At 45.4% G+C, this 20,062-nt stretch overlaps 1 protein-coding gene across 2 annotated transcripts; it reads right to left on the reverse strand.

Moving 5' to 3' along the window:
- Positions 1-7,336: 7,336 nt before the first annotated feature.
- Positions 7,337-11,017, reverse strand: LOC113985010 (coiled-coil domain-containing protein 42-like). 2 transcript variants are annotated; one of them, XM_039383342.1, is made up of 7 exons: positions 10,652-11,017; positions 10,233-10,404; positions 10,001-10,105; positions 9,266-9,463; positions 8,684-8,905; positions 7,988-8,146; positions 7,337-7,533 (listed from the first exon to the last, which is right to left on the reverse strand). In XM_039383342.1, exons 1-7 carry the CDS (start codon positions 10,726-10,728, stop codon positions 7,363-7,365), a joined length of 1,104 nt encoding a protein of 367 aa, XP_039239276.1. In that variant the 5' UTR covers positions 10,729-11,017; the 3' UTR covers positions 7,337-7,362. The 2 variants fall into 2 exon arrangements, with proteins under 2 accessions (XP_039239276.1, XP_027571334.1); XM_027715533.2 differs by having other exon boundaries at positions 10,233-10,338; positions 10,652-11,012.
- Between the last annotated feature and the right edge of the window lie 9,045 nt (positions 11,018-20,062).

Below are 20,062 nucleotides of genomic sequence, written 5' to 3' on the forward strand. Positions count from 1 at the left end.
GGTAAACAAAATGAATGGCAGATAGCAAATAAAAACAAATACAAAGGTCTAATTTTATGTATCGCCGGAAAATTCCACGGGCTCAAATGTCGAGGTCTCTATATAAATGCAGTATAAGCAATAGGGGGCTGATTTTCAAAACTTCTTTCACTGTTTTTACCATTGCCATTTGAGCATCATAGTTTAAAACTATGGCCCTAAGAGTGCAGTAAACTCATTAAATTAATTCTGACTGGATATGATATACTGGAAAGTATACCTGGTGCAGACATAAATGTGCTGTATTATAGCAGATTAATGACATTATCTTTATATTCATGCACACACACACCTCAGTGCCTCCCTGAGCCTCAGTGCAGGAGATGAGTTAATGCCAGTTCTGCTGCACACAGGGGCATAGGCAAGCAGAGATACACTCTAATGCTTGGTTGGGATGGGGACATGGGTCCCCAGGCAGTCAAATGAGAGATTAACTCACACAAACGCTTTTTATAAAAATTCTTTGCTTAAAATAAAATGCAAAATGAGCAGGTCATTACTGGCAAGCCTTGGTTGTGGGTGTTGAATGAGGGTTTCCATCATGCATAGCTGATGTGTGAGGAGCTGCTGCAGAGTCCAGCCAACAGGGATGCTCCAGGAGCATCCCTACAAAAGCCTCTGATGCTGGGGTTATGAGCACTTTGAAAATCTCACTGAATTATTCAGTTGTTTAAATAATTTTTATGTTTCTTTGCATGGACAGACACCAGCAGCATGTCCCCGTCCAGGTTGCAGCTCTGTGCAACACTGTAGGGCAGCTGAAGGACACTTAGCAGCTGCCTGGTGATATCTCCAGCTTCCAGGATATGGAGGTTTTGGGTTTTGATTTTTTTTAATATTTTTTTTTAAATTTTATTTTATTTTTTTTTGAGATTCAGATAGAAACGTGCTACGCTCTGCACACTGAGAAAGCTCTGGACCACGGAGGAAAACCTCTCACATGAGCCATGCTGTGTGCATGACCTGTATACACACTGTCCAGGGCTTTTGGTGAGCACTTTTACCAGCAAAAGGGTTTTTAACTACAATATATGAGAACTGGAGGCTTTATCAGTATTCCTACCCTGCACCTCTCCAGCCAGCTCTCCAGATACATGTCAGTGAATCTGTAACCTGGAAAGACACATAGTGGGATTCCAGTGTCTATTATACAACTCTTTGCACCATGTGAACCAAATTCACCAACCACAGAATAGCTCACAGAAATAGTTTGGGTTGAAAGGGACCTTTAAGGGTCACCTGCAACCCCAGTGATCAAGTTTAGTTCCATGTCTCTTCTTCCTTGCTGACATGTTGCTGGTAATTATAAAGCAAACTTTTGGGTTGCCCTGACAAAAATGAGCATCACCAGTGCCACAGGGCTGCCAGACCTCTCTGGGGCACCACAGACCAGCAGCTCCTCTCTGCATCCAAAGCAGGAGCAGAGGCACAAGGAAAGGGGGCAAGAATTTCCTGGGATTAGGCTTTGTAATATTAATAATAGGAATGAAAAATCCTGAGCAATTGAAGCAATTCTGAAACCAGAGTTTTGTCTTTTGTCTGATGAAGCTTATTAGCTTTGCAGAGCTTAAAAAAAATAAAATAAATGAAAACCTTCAAAAAATCATGAGACCAAAAAGGACAGCAATAGGTGGTATGAAATCAAGTGTGTTTGACCCTGCTATTGCAAGGACTGCCCCTCACATGGGTTACCTCATGCAGCAGAGAATGATCCCCACTGGGCCGTTCTGGGAGATGAGATAATGCTCCTCTTTATCTTGCAGATGTGGAAGGTGTCCCGTGCAGAGGCTCAGACGTGGATATTGTCACAGCTCCGAGCTACTCACCCTATATAGTGTGTCAGGAATGCAGGCTCAGCTTTTCACCTCCTCCAAAGAGCCTCTTCCCTCCACCTCAGATGTTTCCAAGAGATTTATAGCAACATTACTATGCTTTTCATTAGGCATCAACACCAAGCCTTCCTTGGCTGAAGCCCTCACAGGCTCAGCAAAAACCAAGTTTTTAAGCACTTTTGCTCTGTACAGGAGCTTTTTGCAGATACCTTTATGTATAGAGCTGTGCTCCAGAAGTCATTTCTAGCTCAGCTCTCTGTACTGCACCACAAACTTAAAACATTGTAAAAGATTTATGGCACTCTTAAAAAATGATAGGACAAGAGGAAACAGCCTCAAGGTGCTCCAGGGAAGGTTTAGATTGAATATTAGGAAAAATTTCTTCACTGAAAGGGTGGTCAAGCTTTGGAATAGGTTGCCCCGGGAACTGGTGGAATCGCTATCCCTGGAAATATTTAAAAAACATGTAGATGTGATACTTAGGGACATGGTTTAGTGCTGGACCTTTCAGTGTTAGGTTAACAGTTGGACTCAATGATTTTAGAGGTCTTTTTCAACCCTAATTATTCTGTGAGTCTGATTCCCATGTAATAAATAGACATTACTTTGCAAGGACCATTCCCAGCCCACATTTCAGTGTGTAAAACCATCTGTGTCTGCTCTATCAACATTCACTGAAGGAATTATAAGAAGTAACAATGAGAGAAAAGTTTCCTATCTTTCCTTAGATGCAGAGATTATTCAGTAATATTTGTCTTAAGTAAGTTTACACACATTTGTGTGCTTTTTTTCCCAGCTGGAAAACCAGCCCAGAAGATTTCATCCCAAAAGCTGAAAATTGTATCAAATTGCTAACCTAAACTACGCCAAAATGCCACTTTATACCACTTTGTTATGCTAATTTACAACTACTATTCCCTTAGGCCTAGTAGAATGCTAAACTCTAGTCTCTTATCAGTCTTTCCCCAGAACAAGAGGTTCCTGTGATCCCTCATAGTAAGATATTATGCAGAAGTGATACTGTGAATTTTTTTTCAATTTTGCAACCCTGTGTCTTCAACTCTTGCTGTACTGTGTTTCAGAAGAGCAAGAGCAATCAGACTGACCTTACATGAAAGTTGTCTTTTCCTGAATTCTTGAACTTTGAAAAAATGTGTAGGGACACCAAGCATTCTATGAGGAGCTGCATACAGAGAGGAAAACTGCACCAGTCAGAAGCACACATCATGTTACGGATCAACTGTATATTTTGTATTAACATTTTAATAGCTCAATCTTGTGACAAAAATTGCAATGAAGGGAAAAGGGAGCAGACTAAATCTACCCAAGGCGTCATGTTCATGGAGAAAAGCAAACCCTGGTTTATCAATCACAACCCTACTGGCTCATCCATGTCACCCTTCCCTGAGGGACTTTTCCCATGCACGTCTGCTGGGCTCCTCTTTCCTTGCCTCTCTCTCAGGTGAGCATGTGCCCAGAGGGCTCCTGTCCCACTCACCATTTTGCTTCACTGGTACTAGCAGGAGCACTTTACACCTCTGAGATGAAGATAATTTGCTCCAGGTGGAAGGTGTTTCAACCATGCACAGCTCCCAGCCCCACTCTTAGCCCTCCACCCATCAACTGGTGTAAGGTAGAGGCAAAAAATGCTCCAAGTTCACCTTCTTGAAGGAATTTCTACCCCAGAAACACCCATTAGGTGTTTCTGATCTCCCTCTTTCCTCACCATGCACTTTAACGTACACATAATTGTATTTATGAAAAATTAATGAAAGTGTCTGTTTCAAGCAAGGAATGAGAGAGGGGACTGGGAGAGAAGGGCAGATGTGGAGAAAGACCCCAGTAGCCTCACCATCCAAGGGGGCAGAGGATGAGTGGTGACTTGAACATCTGTCATTCAGCAGCACGGTTTCCTCCTGAATCAGTGATTCATTGATGCTGTGTGGGAATATCACAGGACACATTTTGGAAGGGTTAGTGAACAAGTGTGAGCAGTTGCTTTGAAAGATTATCCTTTCCTGTTCAGAATTTTATACGTATTAGGATTTAACTCTATCTCATCACTGAACCTACTCTCTTTCAGTTTAAAGCCATTTCCCCTTGTCCTATTACTATAGGCCCTTGTCAAAAGTCTCTATCCAGCCCTCTTATAGCCACACTTTGGAATTGGAAGCTGCTGCAAAATCTCCCCAGAACCTTCCCTTCTGCAGGCTTAACAATCCCAGCTCTCTTTGTTTCCGTAGCAGAGGTGCTCCAGCCCTCAGAGCACCCTCATGGCCTCCTCTGGACTCGTTCCAAGAGCTCCATGTCCTTCTATGTTGAGGGACCCCAGAGCTGGACACAGTACTCCAGGTGGGATCTCACCAGAGCAGAATAGAGAGGCAGAATCAAATTGGACTCTTTGTTGTATTCGTGGGTTGGCAAACAGCATTTTATAGGAACTGTGGAAGGTGTGAGCCTGGCAGAGGATAAACCCAGTCAGAGTGTTCCACATTTAGTTCAATGGCTCCAGGTGTTGGGGGGCACAAAAGGCAGTGCTTCACCCCAAATACCTCTGGGGCTCCAGACGGGCACAGCTGCATGTGTAGTGGGGCACTGGGACCACCCCACCCTGCAGCCCAGGATGTAACATGAGACAAACATCATGTAATTGAAGTAACCTTGGGAATTTATCCCAATTTACTCACGTGAAGTGACTGGGCTGCCCTTGCGCTTGCTGCAATTCCCCGTAACAGTGAAGGATTTGCTGCACACCCCGGGGTTTGAGCTTCCTAATGGAAGAGTGACCCCAAGGCCAAACTGAGCTCAGCACCGTTGGTCTTAAATCTGTACACAACCCATCCAAGTGGCACAAGGAAGGGGAGTGGATCCCAGTGGTTGCCTGAACCCACAGGAAAGATCTGCATTGCTGAGGACTGGTGAAGACAGGATTGGAGTACTCTCCCTCATCTTTTTTGAGGTTTTTTCCATTTTTTTAGATTTGATGTCACCAGAGAAGATCACATGAATAATCTCAAAGTTTAACCAAAGCAGCCCTGTCTCCCTCACACACAGCTCTCTACCACTGCATTTAATTTTTACAGTTGTTTCTTCCCTAAAATGTCCAATAATGCAAACATTTATAGAAAGAAAAGGCTTTTCTTAAGAGACCAATCCTCCACAATTTCCTAGATTGGATTCTTTTCTTTCTCTCTCCTATTTCAGAGAAAGCTTCTTTCTTATCCCTGCTATTGCCAACCTCCTACTTACAAGTGAAGGAATCCAAAATAAACTCATTAGTTTCAGTGAAGATACTTTGGAATTATTTCCTTATAACTCCAAGTATAACTTTTCTCTGATTTCCTTAACCACTGTATGGATTCCTGTTATGCACTCAGATTTCAGCCTGTGTCCAGCACTCTTAGTAACCCAATTAATATCACAAAAACTCAGTTATATTAGAACTTAAAGCAGAAACAGAGGCATTGCACTGTCTTGTCTCAGTCAATAGTCGGTATTCACCTGGAAGAAGGTGTATGGTTTTTCTTTCTTTCTTTTTTTTAATTTAAAAAGAGGCATTTATGAATTCATTAAAAAACCCAAGCCAAACAAACAAAAAAAAAATCCAACAAGAAACAAGATTTTCTATAACTGCCTTAAATTTAAGCTTTATTTCCTGACTCATGGCAGTGTGACATGGGGAGGTGCAGACAACTGGATCAGGCTGATGTCAAGATAGTGGAAGAAATATCATCTTTTGGAGGTGTAAATTCTGCATTTCTGTATCCTCATTTCAAAAGCATATCTAGCGAATGGAAATAATTTCCATAATATTCATATCCTCAGCCAAGAGGATTTTAATTAAAGGATTTAATTTGTTGATTTTACCTTTATCATGAAAAGATATTTAAAAAAACCCCAAGGGTAACAATTCACATGACCATTCAATCCAATATATTAAATTGATACCATCCTAAAATTTCCTGTAAGAAAAGTCAGACATTCATTCCTGTGCTGGCACAGGGCTCTGAAACCCTCATCTAGTTCTCTTGTGTAAAATATTAGGTACTGAAATTTGTCTCACTTTTTATTTATGAGCACAATGCACTGCAAAGCACACAGGATACCAACAACAGCTGCATTTCAGCCACATGTGATCCCTATGGAAATCGGGATTGCTTAGAAGGACGTGTACCAACACACAAAGAGGATTTTTTTTCTTCCTAACTACCCGCCCGCATGCGGGAAGGCAGGGTGTGTATATCAGTATATCTCTGAAGTTTGGAGGAGAGGTAATACCCAGGATTAAAACTGTTACAGGCATGTTATTTCTTGCCATACAACATGGAAATATCAAAGTTCACACCCTGTTATTTTGGAAGATCAAACCAAGCATAGATGGCAGAACCTGTCTAGCTAAAAAGAGCACCAGTTTGGGACTCACACTCACTATGCTGAAACATTTGAATTGCTTTTTTCCCCCAAGTTTTAATTCTTCCAAATTTAGCCTAGCCCATGCCCTAAAAAATCAGAAATTGCAAGGATACTGTGCCATGGTGAGGATAAGGAAGATGGAAAAACCCTTCTGAATTAGTGTTTGGGGATATGTCCCCAAAGATCCATTGCTCATCTCCAGATGCTCCATTTCCAGCCCTGCTTCTTCCAAATCCCACCCAAAGCCTGGGAAGTGCTGAGCATCATTTCTACATTGCACTGTGCAACCTTTCACCAGTCTCAGAGAGTTTTATTTCCTCCTGGAAGCTCTTCTTCCCCCAGGAAGTCCTTTGTCTAAGAACAGGAATAACTACTGGAGAGCAGGGAGCAAGAGTGTCTGATCAATGGTCTCTTGCCTCAAAATCTGTAAGCTTACATCATTGGATCCTTGGTCCAATAAAAGGTCCTCCCCAAAAGACTGTGGAGCCTGACCTGAACTCCACAGTATGTCCCTGGAGACACTGTTAGTCCTCTTGTTTTGTATTCCTCATGACAGCACATGTGATGAACAGCTAAATGCTTGGTGAGGTAGCTTTGGCTGGTTCATCCATCACCTATGTCCATTCTCCACCTGTGTGGAGAACCTATGTCCGTTCCCCCTAACAGCTTGAGGGGGAAGGTGAGCTTTAGTCTGTAACACATGACTGTGCAGAGAAATCCGTATCCACTGATGTGCTGGATGTGGTGGAAACTCTCTGAAGCTCTCCTGAAGCACAGTCTCCCCACCCTGTTGTGACATCTCTCTCAAATATATAAGAGTTTAGGCTGAGTGGGACATCCAAATGTGAACACTTGTACTGATCCCTGTTGGAAACTATATTACTGTCCCAGCCTGCTCTCATGATCTTGCATGCTTTGCAGGAACACTATCTCCTGCAACCAGAACCCCATCTGCCAGACGAGGCACCCCAATGGGGGTGAAGCTGTGGGATGGAGTTGCTCTGACATGTCCAATCCTCCCAGGAAATGAAGAGACACCTTAAAACAGTTTGTTTGTTTGTTTGTTTGTTTGTTTATTTTAGTCTACAATATCTGTAGGGTTCTCCTCTTTCCCTTCCCAACCTACTGAAACTTCGTTGTCAGGGCAGGTCAGGCCCCCTTTGGCTTCATCAGTGTAGCTGCTCACTGGTGCTTCTTCTTGTCCCCCACAGAGATGGATGTCTTTGAGGTACTGGATAAACTGCTTTATCTAGAGTGGGAAAGAGAGATGGCAGAGCTCAGTTCAGGAATGGGAATAGGAAGCAGAGAGAGATTCGTTGGCCCCAAATGTCACCGATCAAACTGAACAGGGAGATAAGCATTTGCCTTGCTGGATCTGCACCACCAGAATGGAGTTTCGTAGGCAAGTCTGAGTTCAGACTATGGGTGAATGAAACCCAACCTTGGCTGTGGCTTGATCTGCATGTCCTGCATCTCCTGCCCCAGCCTGCCTGGCTCCCACTCCTTTCGCCAGGCAAGGACCCACACCTTGCTCTGCCTCCTCAGAAGAGACAGGTTTGCCTGGTATCCCCTGCCCATTCCCCATGCCCGAGAGAGAAAGGAACATGTCTGTTGGGCCGGTGGGCTCTCTCCTCCTTTGAGCAGCTGAGAAACACTGCTGCTCCTCTTTCTGGGCAGGGAATGGGGCTCTGGTTTGGCTTTACCATGTCCAGTTGTTTGAGGCTGTCATCCACCGACACTTTACAGTCCGCATTCAGCCGCATGTTGGTGGACTGGAAAAGGTCATGGATGGCCAGTTTGATGCTCCAAAGCTTCTTGGTTTTCTTGGAAGTCCTGTTCTGGATGTCAGTCCAGCAAGTCTCCTAGAAGGAGAGGAGATACGCAGCATGGGGATGTGCCCCAGCAAAGATGCTTCTTCAGCACTGAACACCTGGGTTGGAGACCCTAACTTCCACACTCATCTGCCTGGCTAGGAAAAACCCGTCCTTGTCAGGCTGTGCTGGAGGTGGTTCAGCAAATCTGGGAACCACTACAGCTGCTCCTTGCTCCTGGAACCTCCCCATCTCTTTTCCACTCCTGCAGTCCTCATTCTGGTTCCCCTCAGGCCCTATTTGTGCTACCCTCAGCAGGGTTGCTGATATCCTGGCAGCAACACATGCCACTGCCACCCTCCTAGACCAGGTGCTTTCCAGCTTTGCCTGATGGCAAACTGGCTCCAGACCTGGTCCGTCATTCTTCCCTCTGCAACCCCACGGAGGGGTGAAATGGTGAACCTCCTCCCATCACAAAGACTGCTACTGGGCCCTGCCATGACCCCATGGCTGAAGGATGAGCCATCAGCTGATCTTGAAAGAGACAGGCCTTGGAGATCGTCCCCTGCCTGCCCCACAGTTCCTTACCCAGAGGCGGATGTCGGTCTGAGCCTGGTCAAAACGTAGTTTAAGCTGTGCCAGCTTGCTTTTGTACTGAAGCATCTCAGCTTCTTTCTCTGCCCTGTACTGTTCCAGGAGCACCTTGTCTTGCTCAGTCAGTTCCTTGTGCCCCTGCTGTGACTGCAGAAGGTCCTTGTGTGTCCTCACCAGCAACGCGTACCGTGAAGCGACTTCCACGATGTCCTCAAACTACAGCACAGGATTCCTGGTGTTAGTAACCTTACGCCCTCCCCTCACGAGCTGCAGGCCTTGTTTCATTTGGCACCCTGCCCTTACCAGGGCCAACACCTCCCCCAGATGAAAGATCTTCCCTTCTTCCCCAACTCTAACTATTCTGTGATCCTGTGATTCTCAATGAGACTTCCTTTCCTGCTCCAGTTCTCCTGCCCTAACTCTCCTCCCTGCGGCTCACCTTGGTTGCAGGGAACCTCTTCCCATTCCATCTGAGGTCTCAAGCATCCAGTGGGTTTGCCTTATCTCTTTTAGTTTCAACACCTACGTAAGGCCCTTCCCAAGACCATGATCTGTCTCTCTCACATCCAAACTCACCTGTGAGATCTTTACCACATCCTCCAGGTATTTCTTGAAGACAGAGTACTTCTGTACTTTTTTGCAGAGTTTCAGGTGCTCTTTTCTGAGGGCTTCCAATTTCATCTTAGCTTTCAAAAGCTCACTCTCCTTTTGCATATTCTCCTCTCTCTCTTTGCTGTCTATCTTCAGAGCCAGGATTCGTACCTCTTCATTTTCCTGGTGGTTTCCCCCACCAACACACATGCATGCACATAAACAGAGAGGGAAAGGAAGGCAAGGAAAGATGGGGCTGGGTCACTTAACAGCACTGGAAGGGCATGCTTTCAGAGGGTAGAGTCTAGTACTGAAGCACCCCAGGAATATTTTCCCTCCCCATTTTACAGGGCGATCCCTCTTGCGTTGACCCTTTGGTCTTGGAGACAGGTGGCTGGGATGACATTCTGATTTTCAGACCTACTTGTTTCTGTCCCTGGAAGACAGTTGGTTGCCAACAGTAGTTGCAAGGCTGAGACCCTTCCTAGGGGACATTTGGTGCCCTCAGTAGATCCCACTAGTACAGGACAAGCTCTCTCTCACTCAAGCTCTAGTAAGACTTTTCTGTGTATGTGGTACAAAACCTCGTGCCATGCAGTTCCTCTTCCTTACACCTCCAGGTTCAAGGGAGACTTGAACAGGAGTACTGGCCCAAGACTCTCTTCCCCAAGGGTGGGGAGAAGTGGGTGGTGTGGCTCAAGGTCATGTCATCTGGCATACCTTTATAATTTTCCCAGACTTCTGCACGTGGTCTTTCAGCTGAGCCCTCTTGGCGTGCAGGGCCCTCCACCGCTCGACGATGACTTTCATCCTCTGCCTGAAGGCCTGAAGCAACAGAGTGAGGGTGGCATGGCTGCCCTCACCCAGAACCAGTCATCTGCCTGCTGGTGCCCCGCTCCAAAAAACCACAAGCCCTCCCAACCATGCCACAACACCCTCCCATCTTTCTCACCTCATCTTTCTCTGCCAGAGTCTTTTCCATCAGTCGGACTTCCATCTTAGTCTTCAGAAGGTGGATAAATGAAGATGGGGATTCCTCCTCTCTCACTCCGAGTTCCCTGCCACAGAAGTTTTCCTCAAGGTTACATGCTGGGTCCAGTTCCTTGGCAGAGTGTTGGATTGTTCTGGGTGTTGGACGGTGTCCCAGGTGGGGCAATTGGGCAGAGCAACCCAACACAATCTCTTACCCCACCTGGCAGCATGGCATCCCCACCCCTCCCCAGTGTTACAGGGAGGAACAGGGCTGGGGAAGGCAGGTACAAGAGCAGATAGAAGTGATGGAGATAAAGGATGGGAGTTTGCCATGGCAGGGGAAAGACGGATGGAGAAGACAGGAGAAGAGAATGGAGGCTGGTGGAAGAGGCCCCTCACCTGAACAAATGTGGGAGTTCCACCCTGTAGAGGTTGAGGAAATAGCCTGACATCTTCCCATGGCTCCAGATATCCATGATTGCAGCCACCAGCAGGAAACAGAGATCCCAGGCCCTGCTGGCAATGCCCCTCTCCCAGGTCAGCCCAGGAGCTGCCCTGCAAGCCTGAGGGCCCAGAGGTGTGTGGGAAGCACCAGGCAGGGGATGAGCCCCTCTGCTTTCCTGGGGCCTTCCTTGACCTGTGGCCTTTGAAGCTCTTTGGTCCTGCGGCTACTCCAACCCCTGTGCCAGGCCCTGTGGCTACTCAAGCCCTGCAGACCGGCCCTATGGCTACTCCAACCACCGTAACAGTCCCTGTGGCTACTCTAACGACCATAACAGCCCCTGGCAACTGAATGGTTGCTTGGCAATGGAATTTTTGCTTGGAATTAGGGGGACTGACCACTCTGTCCAGAACCAAGAATTTTTTCATTCCCTTTCTCTCATTTCCTCTTATTCTTCCTCTGCTAAAATTTGGCCCCCCGTGCCCAGTGACCTCTGCTGCCTTGGGTGGGTATTTCAGTGCCACATCCTGACAGCCACATCCCACTGTCCCAGCGCTCAGGGCAGGGGGCTTTCTCCTCTCCCTCAAGCCCCAGATGGAAACACTGTTAACCAGGCACATCCTCAGGGATGTGTGATCACTGTACTGCCATGGTGAAGTAGTACCCTTCCCTCACAGCTCTGCTCATTGAGACCACCTGCTCAATGCTTTCTCTCTCCTAAGCAAAAACATCGTTTTCCAGCCCCTAAGCCCATCATCCAGTGGGCCATGAAGCTCCTGTGCATGGCTCTAAAAAGAGTGGCTGCTCACTTCATAACAGCAACAGATTGCTCTTGCTGGAGAGTGCAGGGGATAATGCTCCTGGCTGCTCCCTAATGGGTTATTTAAATCCTCCTAATCAAGGAGTGGCAAACCATCACTCCCTGAGAGTGGTTTTCAATTTCCTATTTTTCTTCTGACCCTTCCCAAAGCCCAGATCTTCCTGCAGGAGGGTGCCCAACCGTCAGGCACCAGGCACACCAATGCAGCCAAATTAAACAGATTTAATGGCTCTTGCAGCAAAAGCTCCAGGTCCACATGCATGAGCTCTGCTCCTGGAGTTTGAGGAAGAGAAAGTTTCTTCTGCTCAAAAGGAATTTTTTTCCTGTCAGTTATGATAAAAGCGCAAACTGGAGATGATCTACAGAGAACGGGCTGAACAGTTCAAGGGTTGACAGTGAGATTAGAGAAGTTGCTATAGCTGGGGAGAACATGGGAGGAACCATCTGTCCTGCAAACTCTTCTTGATGGCTTTTCTCTCCCCTGTCCCAGTGCCATATATGTGTCTCTACCGGTAAAGATTCACTCCAGCAGCAGGAAAAGATGGGTTTGAGGAGAGAAGCCGTAGGAACAACTGTGGACATCATCTGGACTCCAACACTCCCAGTTAGAAGTGCAGTTTCTAACCTCTTTTTGGTTTATTGGCTAGATTTGCCCTGGGGCTGGGGAGACTGACAGAGGAAAATTAAGTCTTGGAAGTCTTCAGAAGCTTCTTAGCATGGACATGCTAAGGAAAATAGACCAGCATGCTACAAAGGACAAGCTGTTGCTCCAGCCACGGTGTGGTCTACTGGTTGGACTGGTGGCTTCAAAAAATTTTGACCAGTGTCATTTTGACCATTTTAATTTAAAAGTCTATGAATCTTCTCTTTCCCCTCCAAAACACCAGTTTTGCCTATCAAACTCTTACAAGCAATTAGCAAAATGAAGAGGCATTGAAGAGACGCGGGACATGACAGCTGCTGGTGTGGAGCCCATGCTGTGCTGTGGTCACAGAGGCCACTGGAAGAGGCTGGCCCATGCCACCACTGATTTTTCAAACTTCCAAAAACCATTAGCTTATTAGGCTGCTGATCTCATCCATCTCCAGCTACCAGATCCACACACTTTCCCCTGTGCTGAAGAAACTGCCCTGGGCAGCATCCCAGGCCACCTTTAAAGGACGCTTTGCAATTTAAGAAATAAAACAAAACAGTACTTTTCAGAAGCAAGCAAGCAGCGTCCTACAAGGTGCCCACAGAGCCTCAGCCTTACTATTTTATTGCCTTCCTAATAATTTTGTTTGCTCTGGACAAATAAAAGCTCCCCTGACAAGTGGAAAGGTGCCTGGATGGAGCAAGAGGGTTGGACCAGAGGCCAGTTGGCCCCTGCAAGTCCTCATTCTCTTTTCCAGGCTCTCCAGCATCTCGCTGAGAAACTTTCCCAACTGGGGCATGGTCTGCTTTGCTGGGGTCTGCAAGAGAAGCTGTTCACTTGCAGGTGAGGCACGTCAGGAAAACTGCCAGGCAAGGCATTAAGCAATGAACTAGAAGCAAACTAGAGCACAAAGTGCTCACCAGCTGCAGCAGGAGCAGTGTCAAGGAGCCACCTAATATCCTATGTCTGCTACGTCTTGCAGAAACACTAACTCCTCCTCTGTCTTCCTCTGCCCACATCTTACCCCTCCATGGGGCTCTGGCTTGGTTTTGGAAATCTGAGAGGTAGGATTATCACCTTGGTTTGCTCTGGTGTGGTATCAAAGGGCTCTGGGAGTATTAGGGTACAAACAGTGGTCAGTTCCCCTTGCCTTGACCCAATGTGTGGCTGGCAGGCAGCGTGACAACACACTGCCTGGACCAGTGCTCACTATCACAGCCTCTTCTTGTAGCCAAAATCTCAGCACGGGCAGAGGCAGTGGATGGAAATCAAAGTCATGTGTTTCAGACACAGGGTCAAACAGCCTGTGTGCACCACTCTGCGGAGGAACAGGCATGGGGACAGACTGAGTGGCCACAAATCTGCTTTACCCCCAAGATCTTTTTCCCCTGGGATCTCCAAGGAGCACCAGCCTGAAATGAGGCAACTCAGGGGCTGCTCTAGTTTGGGTTCAGTGCTAAAGAGCAGGTCAAGCCAGATTCAGTTGCTTCTACTGTCTCCTCTCCACACCTTTGTTGGGAGACACATAGAGGCACAGAGCAGAGTGGAGCTGATGGAGGTAGAGACTTGATGTTGACTCTGCTTGGAGATGGAAGTCAGACTGAAAAATTCCGGAGGGCCCTGTCAGCAGGTCTGCTGAACCATTAACTGACCCTATAGGCTCCCCGTGAGCCTTCCTCCCCATACTGTGACCCTCCACAGAAAAAGCCCACCCAGGTGAGGACAAGGGCACTTGGCAGCCCTTTTCCCCACAGCCTGGGTACATAAGGCAGAGCTTTCATCTCAACCCCTGGTACTTTGAAAGCCTCATGAATTTTTATCAAACACTAATGGTTTAACTCCTGCTCACATATGTAGAAACCTTGCCGTGAGACTGAGCTTTTTTGGGGGGTTGTTTTGTTTCTTTTTAACTTTATAACAACTTTAATTTTACAAGTTCATAGATAAACTCTTCTTCCTTGCTCTGCCCCACATCTCCTGTCTAGGTGTGGCTATAAGTAAATGAGACCATTGAATGAAAACTAACTTTTTTCTTCTTTTTTTTTTTCTTTAAGAATCACTCATGTCTCCTCACAGCCTCAAATATTTCATGCAGGTTGTGCCATGTATTTCTTAAGCTAAGCCAAGCAAAACACTGCCTTCCATATACACGGCAAAAAAATGTTTTTCAGGCTCAAAGCATTTCTGTCTTTGGCAGAATCTTTTCTCAAAGCATACCGAAGGAAAAGTATGGAAATTAAATACAAAGAGTGGTTAAAATAATATTTTGGGTAGAGATGAGCCCAAACCCCAGATTACAAAGCCAGATACCCCCTTAGATACCAGGCCTAACATGAGGAGGTTTGTTGTGATACTTGGAGAACAACTGGGAAGCACTGCAGGTCTCCCACCAAGTTTAATTTCTTAATTGAACTTATAAAAGATTTAACCCCTACCAGTCCTCAAAGCTAACTCAGATCCTATTATATTTATATCATAGATTATGTTTACCCAAACTGGCCCTGGGTGGATTAGATATGGGGTGGGCAGGCTGTGGAGGGGCAGATGGGGGTCCAGCATGGCAGAGAGGATCCACAAGGCAAAGGGGCTGTGCTGAACCTGGGCAGTGGACCCAAAACTTTCCTGGGTTTCGGTGTGGTTATATCTGCTATTTGGATCCATCCCATCACTGATGTGGGCACAAACTGTGGTGTAATTTGGGGTTTCAGACCCAGCATTTAAGACTGGATCCGAAACTCAGATAGAAGAAATTTGGGAAAGAGGCTTTTAAGAGTCTAATTTGAAACAGAAAACCCATGAAACTATTTTTGCCCTTGGTCTTTATTGAACTTTTTTTTTAATCTTCTAGTATGCCTGGGCTCTTCAGGCATCCAACAGCAATGTCTCAGTGTTAAATAGGATACTTTATGCTGTAGGAATGATGAATGACTGACAAACTCAGCTCTGTGTGAACCTAGTGTTCTGGAAAGGTGAACAAACAGCGTGTTACAGCTCCATAAGTGCACTCAGCAGCCATAAGGAAAGCTGACTTTAAGGAAAGACTATCTTAACAGAAGATTTCAAGACTATAATTGCACCTACGAGTTCTTAAATACTCTCAGACACTGATAACCCAAGTCTTAGACTCAGAGGCATCTTTACTTTTTGTACCCCAGCAGAGAGTCCATATGTTTGACTATAAATTAAGACAGTTTAATAAAGTGTATTTTACTTTCTAGTTTAATATTTTTTATAAACCCTGAAATAGCCTTAAAAATATTTGTCCTAGTACTTGACAGGATTTGCATTTGTTTTTCCATCAACTTAGTGGTTGTAACACAGGTCTCAAAATAGAGAGAGAGGGAGAGTGTTCTGTTGCTCCAGAAGCTGAGGGTATACCCAGCATGTCAGCCTGTGCCAGCCCTGGTGTAGGAAGCACCTACCATCACGAGCTGAAACCAATCCAGCTCCCTGCCAGATAAGGATGGACATGCCCTGGGCTTTGGCCATGCTCTGCTCCATCCTGTACTGCACAAGAACTGCTCCCATTCGGTACCCACAGCACAAGCAGGTGCCCAGCTGAATCCTCCCCCATCTTCAATAAGCCAGTTAGTCACACCTCTGTTCCTCCACCCTTAAAACAAGGACAAGACTCAGATAAGGTGCTGGATCTTTGGTGAAGCACCTGCTACTAGGCAAAACAAAACCTGGCAGGCATGAAGGGTTTACAGTGCAGGAGAAACAACTCATTAAAAATCCTTTTTTTCATGAGAGGTATCATGTGTTTTTAATGTTTCATTTTGTAAAATCCTTGCCCATCACAGCTTGACAATTGCTGGTTTGCAGGGGTCATGTCCCACCTTTAATGCATCCAGAACAAGCCCAGCTCTGCCCCAGCAGTGGTGCCAGCACCTCCCTGCTCCTATTCCCAGATCCTTGCTGCCACTCGTGCACAGGGAGGGACTCCCTCTCAGCCTTCTCAAGCAGTTTTGGGAACTGCAGGCATCTAGGTTCGAAAGCAAACTCTGGAAGACAGTTTTGTAGCAGACAGTGTTCCTGGATTCTATGAGCAACATCTTCAGACTTGATCACCTTTGAAAAAGACAAACTCCATGTACACTGCTCATACATACATACATGCACACAGAAAAACAGTTATTAGCTTCATAGGGTGAGTATCAAAATGCAACAATAAATTATCTGACATCTTTATTGCTTAGAATGACAGATTCAAACAAAGCTAACCCTTTAATTATGTTTATATAATGTAATTTGGCATAAGTCATAAAGCACCCCTTTGGCAATGCCAGATTAAATATTTTACATTTGCTTGGGCAGCATATTACGAGACTGGAAGTGGGTATTTTTGCCCAGTGCTACAGAGCAGTGACTGTAATAGTGTGGATGGGAACAAGGGCACAGAGGCTGTCTCCCACAGGAATTGCACCGTGATCAGGGGACCCCAGCCCCACATCCCACTTTGTAGAGTTCCCCTTCACACTCTCACACCCATTTTATGCCACAAACATTTTGGCTAACGGGCTTTGAGAGAATTCATACCTGGGATTTCAGAGAGAGGATGAAGCACTGTGAGCTGTTCTGCAACAGGGCAGGGAAGAGAGAGCAGTCTCGATGTCCAGATTCTCAGGGCCCATTTTCCCATCCCTTCTAAGTATCTTTCCAAGAAAAAGGAGTTCCCACACCAGGCTTGGTGTCTGGGTTCCTCTGAAGGAAACTCTTTAAAGGTCCCACATCCAAGCTCCATGGCCCTGTTCTTCACTATTGAACTAGAAATGCTAATCATGCTTGTTGCCTCTTTCAAAGGGATGTCAATAAACATGGCCCTCTCTCACAGAAAAGGTCCCATGAAGTCACCCCTCCACTGCCAGCACATCAGGTAAGTACACGCAGATGAAGTTAGAGCAAAGCCCTTCAAGATCCAGAATGGCTATTTTAGTAGCAACAGACTAGTTACCCTTCCCAAAGGATTTTCCAGGAATCACCACCACCATGCCAGGAATCTCAGTTCACTCTCAGCCCCCTGAGATACACCTTCTTACTCTGACCATGACCACCTACTCCAACATATCTAAATCCAGGACTGCCAAGGACCAGGCTTGTCCAGCCCAACCACATAGGTCTTCCAGAGAGGTTTCCCTGACTAGGTTCTGCTGCTACCAATAGCTTGTAGCTGAGATGCTTTTGCTTCCCTTTTCCCATGTCTGCCTGACTGACCCTCGTGTGTCAGCTGTGACCCACATGGGCCTCTGTCTTCAAATTTGCTTCCGTGGTCTTGGAGTCAAGATGAAGAGCATAGCTTCATGTCATTGCCTCTGTAGGTAAAGGCAGAGAAAAGGCAAGACAACATTCTTAAAGTCCACCAAGTCCTTCAAAACTCCAGAGATGCAAAAGGTTGGAGAGAAGCATTTTACCAGCCTCCATCACAACCTCATATGGCGTTGAAACTTCCAATGTAAAAGCAGTAAGGTCACATCGTAGGAGGCATCCAAAGTGCTTTTGTTTTGGTTTGGTTTTTTTTAGTGTTTGTTTATTGTTTGTTTGGAGGGGTTTTTGGTGGGGTTTTGGGGTTTTCTCAGCCTTGCCATCTATGCAGTGAGTGATTTTATCAACCATGGCAGGATCTGTATTTTTCTTAAGATGCCACCAGTACACAAAAACCAGACACGGCACTGCTGTGGGAGATGGGCAAAAATGCAGCCCAAATGAAAATGTGGAATGTTCAGTCCTGCAAAAAACTGTCTGCAACCAGTGGGATGGGAAGCCACACTCACAGTCTGCTGGAGTACCCAGCATAAACTTAGTGTAACCCCACTACTTTAAGTTCAGACCATTTCACACACACACACACTCTGTCCACATATTCTTTGTATAATGTATAGTAGGTAGAGGTTTGTATTGCTCATTATGAACATCAATCTGTACTCTGCAAGAGGTACCTAAATCCCTCTTCACTCTCATAATAGAGTGATGGCTGTGGAGACGTCAAGAATGAATGAGGACACAAGACAGACAAAAGGAACTTGAACTTCTTCAGTAACATCTGGATTCAAATGGTAAAGACTTGACTTAACATCAAAATTTAAAAAAAAAAAAAAAAAAAGGCAAAAAAAACCCAACTAAAAATAATTCAAGCAGTCCACAGAACAACATATAATGTACAATTTAGAGCAGAACACTGAGTAACGTGAAGAGACAAAACCTTTGGAGCACTAAGCAGAGCAGCAGTTTACAAATTCTGGAGTATGTCATGTTTGCATCAAAGTGTTTTAATTACAGAATTAATAAATCTACCCAGACAAAAAATTCCTTGGCTTCTTCAAAGACAGCCTTGACTGTTTTGTCAAAGCACTTTCCCTTTTTGCCTTCATATAAATTACGGTGTGCAAAAAAATAAGTCAATTAAGAGAGAACAGGCATTATGAAATACTTCCCTTTGCATAAGCACACAGGCTTGCAAATCTCATTGAAATTCTGTTGACTTGCATTGCCCACACAACTTGCAATCTTAGCGAAAGCCACACAAAAGGCTTTCCTCACTATTGTTTACAGGAGCGTTTTGGGAACTGGGCATATATTGCTACACAGAAAGGGAAATAGAGACAGGAGTGAAATGTAGTTTGTTGAACTAATAAAACAGCAAGCCTTCCATTTGTTTCCTTAGTCCTATAGAGCCATTGCTGTTTAAGACTTGCACACTCCACTGTTCGCAGAGCTGGTGACAAGCATTTTCACTGCAGACTGTTAAAGCGTGTGGGCTGGTCTAGTTTTAACTATGAGGATGTTTCCCAGCCACTATTAATGGCAGTGGCTTAATTCATGATTTAAGAGGTTGATATATAACAACAAAGGGACAGAAAGCCCTAAAAAGACAAGCTGAACCATCAACCTGACTAGTTAAACTCATTTAGAGACTACAACAACCCTGGAAAAACATAAAATTCATCTAAATTCAGGGACTTCTAAAGTTTGCAAGGAGTTTGGCCGAAAGCAACCTAATTATTTTCATATTCCTTTACATAAAGTTACCAGTACTGCCTAATTACATGAGTAATAAAAGACAACAAAGCATCCTTCTCACACACTCAGAACGCTCTCTCATGCAGCAAGGAATGGTGTATATATAAAATAATTAAGACGGACATCAATGAAAGCAAGAAGGGGCATGAGCTTCGGAAAATCTGCCAAACCACTGGGGCTCCTGGCAGAACATCCTGAATGTCTGTGATCTACTTATTCAAATATGGGCATCAGAGTTCTCAGCAGAGGCACCCCATGCAGGCCAGTGGTCACACGACCACCGGACAGCAGTTGCCTCCTGAGGCCCTTACGGGTGAGCTTCCCACTTCAGCTCCAAGGAGACAATGACAGAGAAACTGGAAATTCGACAAATTCGGTAGAAAATAGCTCTGAAACAAAAGGTATCAGAGATGCCCATCTTCACGTCCCAGGAACTGGGGTTGCTCCAGCTCCATTCCTCCATCTCTAGAAGGGCTACAGACCATTTCTGAAGACTCAAGCAACATACAGATGGAAAGAAACGCCCAGGTGTGTCAGTGTTTCTTTTTTCCTCCTATCCCAAATATTCAAATTAAATGACTGAGGAAAAATCCAGCTTTACTTGGTTTGTAACTTTTGACCATCATGGATGCAGCAACTTAATACTGCTCTATACATTTACAATGCCAATATCAAACCTTTCCACTACTCTAAAACTTACTGAAGGCAAAGGGTCGCCTTCTGCTCAGCAGAAAGGGCTAAGGACCAGCTCCAAACTGCTTTTCTTGCCTATTGGAAATCTTAATTTACCCTCTCACTGTTGAGGAGGAAATACATAACCAGTTCACTCTGGATCTTCAGTTAATTTCAGTAGGACAGTGATAATTTACAGGAGGGGGTAAAGCCACCAACAGGTGA

The sequence above is a fragment of the Pipra filicauda genome, unplaced genomic scaffold (assembly GCF_003945595.2).
Source record: "Pipra filicauda isolate LSUMZ 115617 unplaced genomic scaffold, ASM394559v2 scaffold305_size881528_pilon, whole genome shotgun sequence".
In the NCBI taxonomy this organism is placed as follows: Eukaryota; Metazoa; Chordata; class Aves; order Passeriformes; family Pipridae; genus Pipra; species Pipra filicauda.

What these genes read in the sequence shown, in the direction of transcription:
- LOC113985010 (XM_039383342.1), bottom strand. Translation starts at nt 10,728, where the DNA reads ATGGATATCTGGAGCCATGGGAAGATGTCAGGCTATTTCCTCAACCTC. An exon ending in CTCTGGCAGAGAAAGATGAG is followed by an intron (nt 10,106 to 10,232) that starts GTGAGAAAGATG and finishes CTGTTGCTTCAG; the next exon opens with GCCTTCAGGCAGAGGATGAA. An exon ending in AGTCTGGGAAAATTATAAAG is followed by an intron (nt 9,464 to 10,000) that starts GTATGCCAGATG and finishes GGAAACCACCAG; the next exon opens with GAAAATGAAGAGGTACGAAT.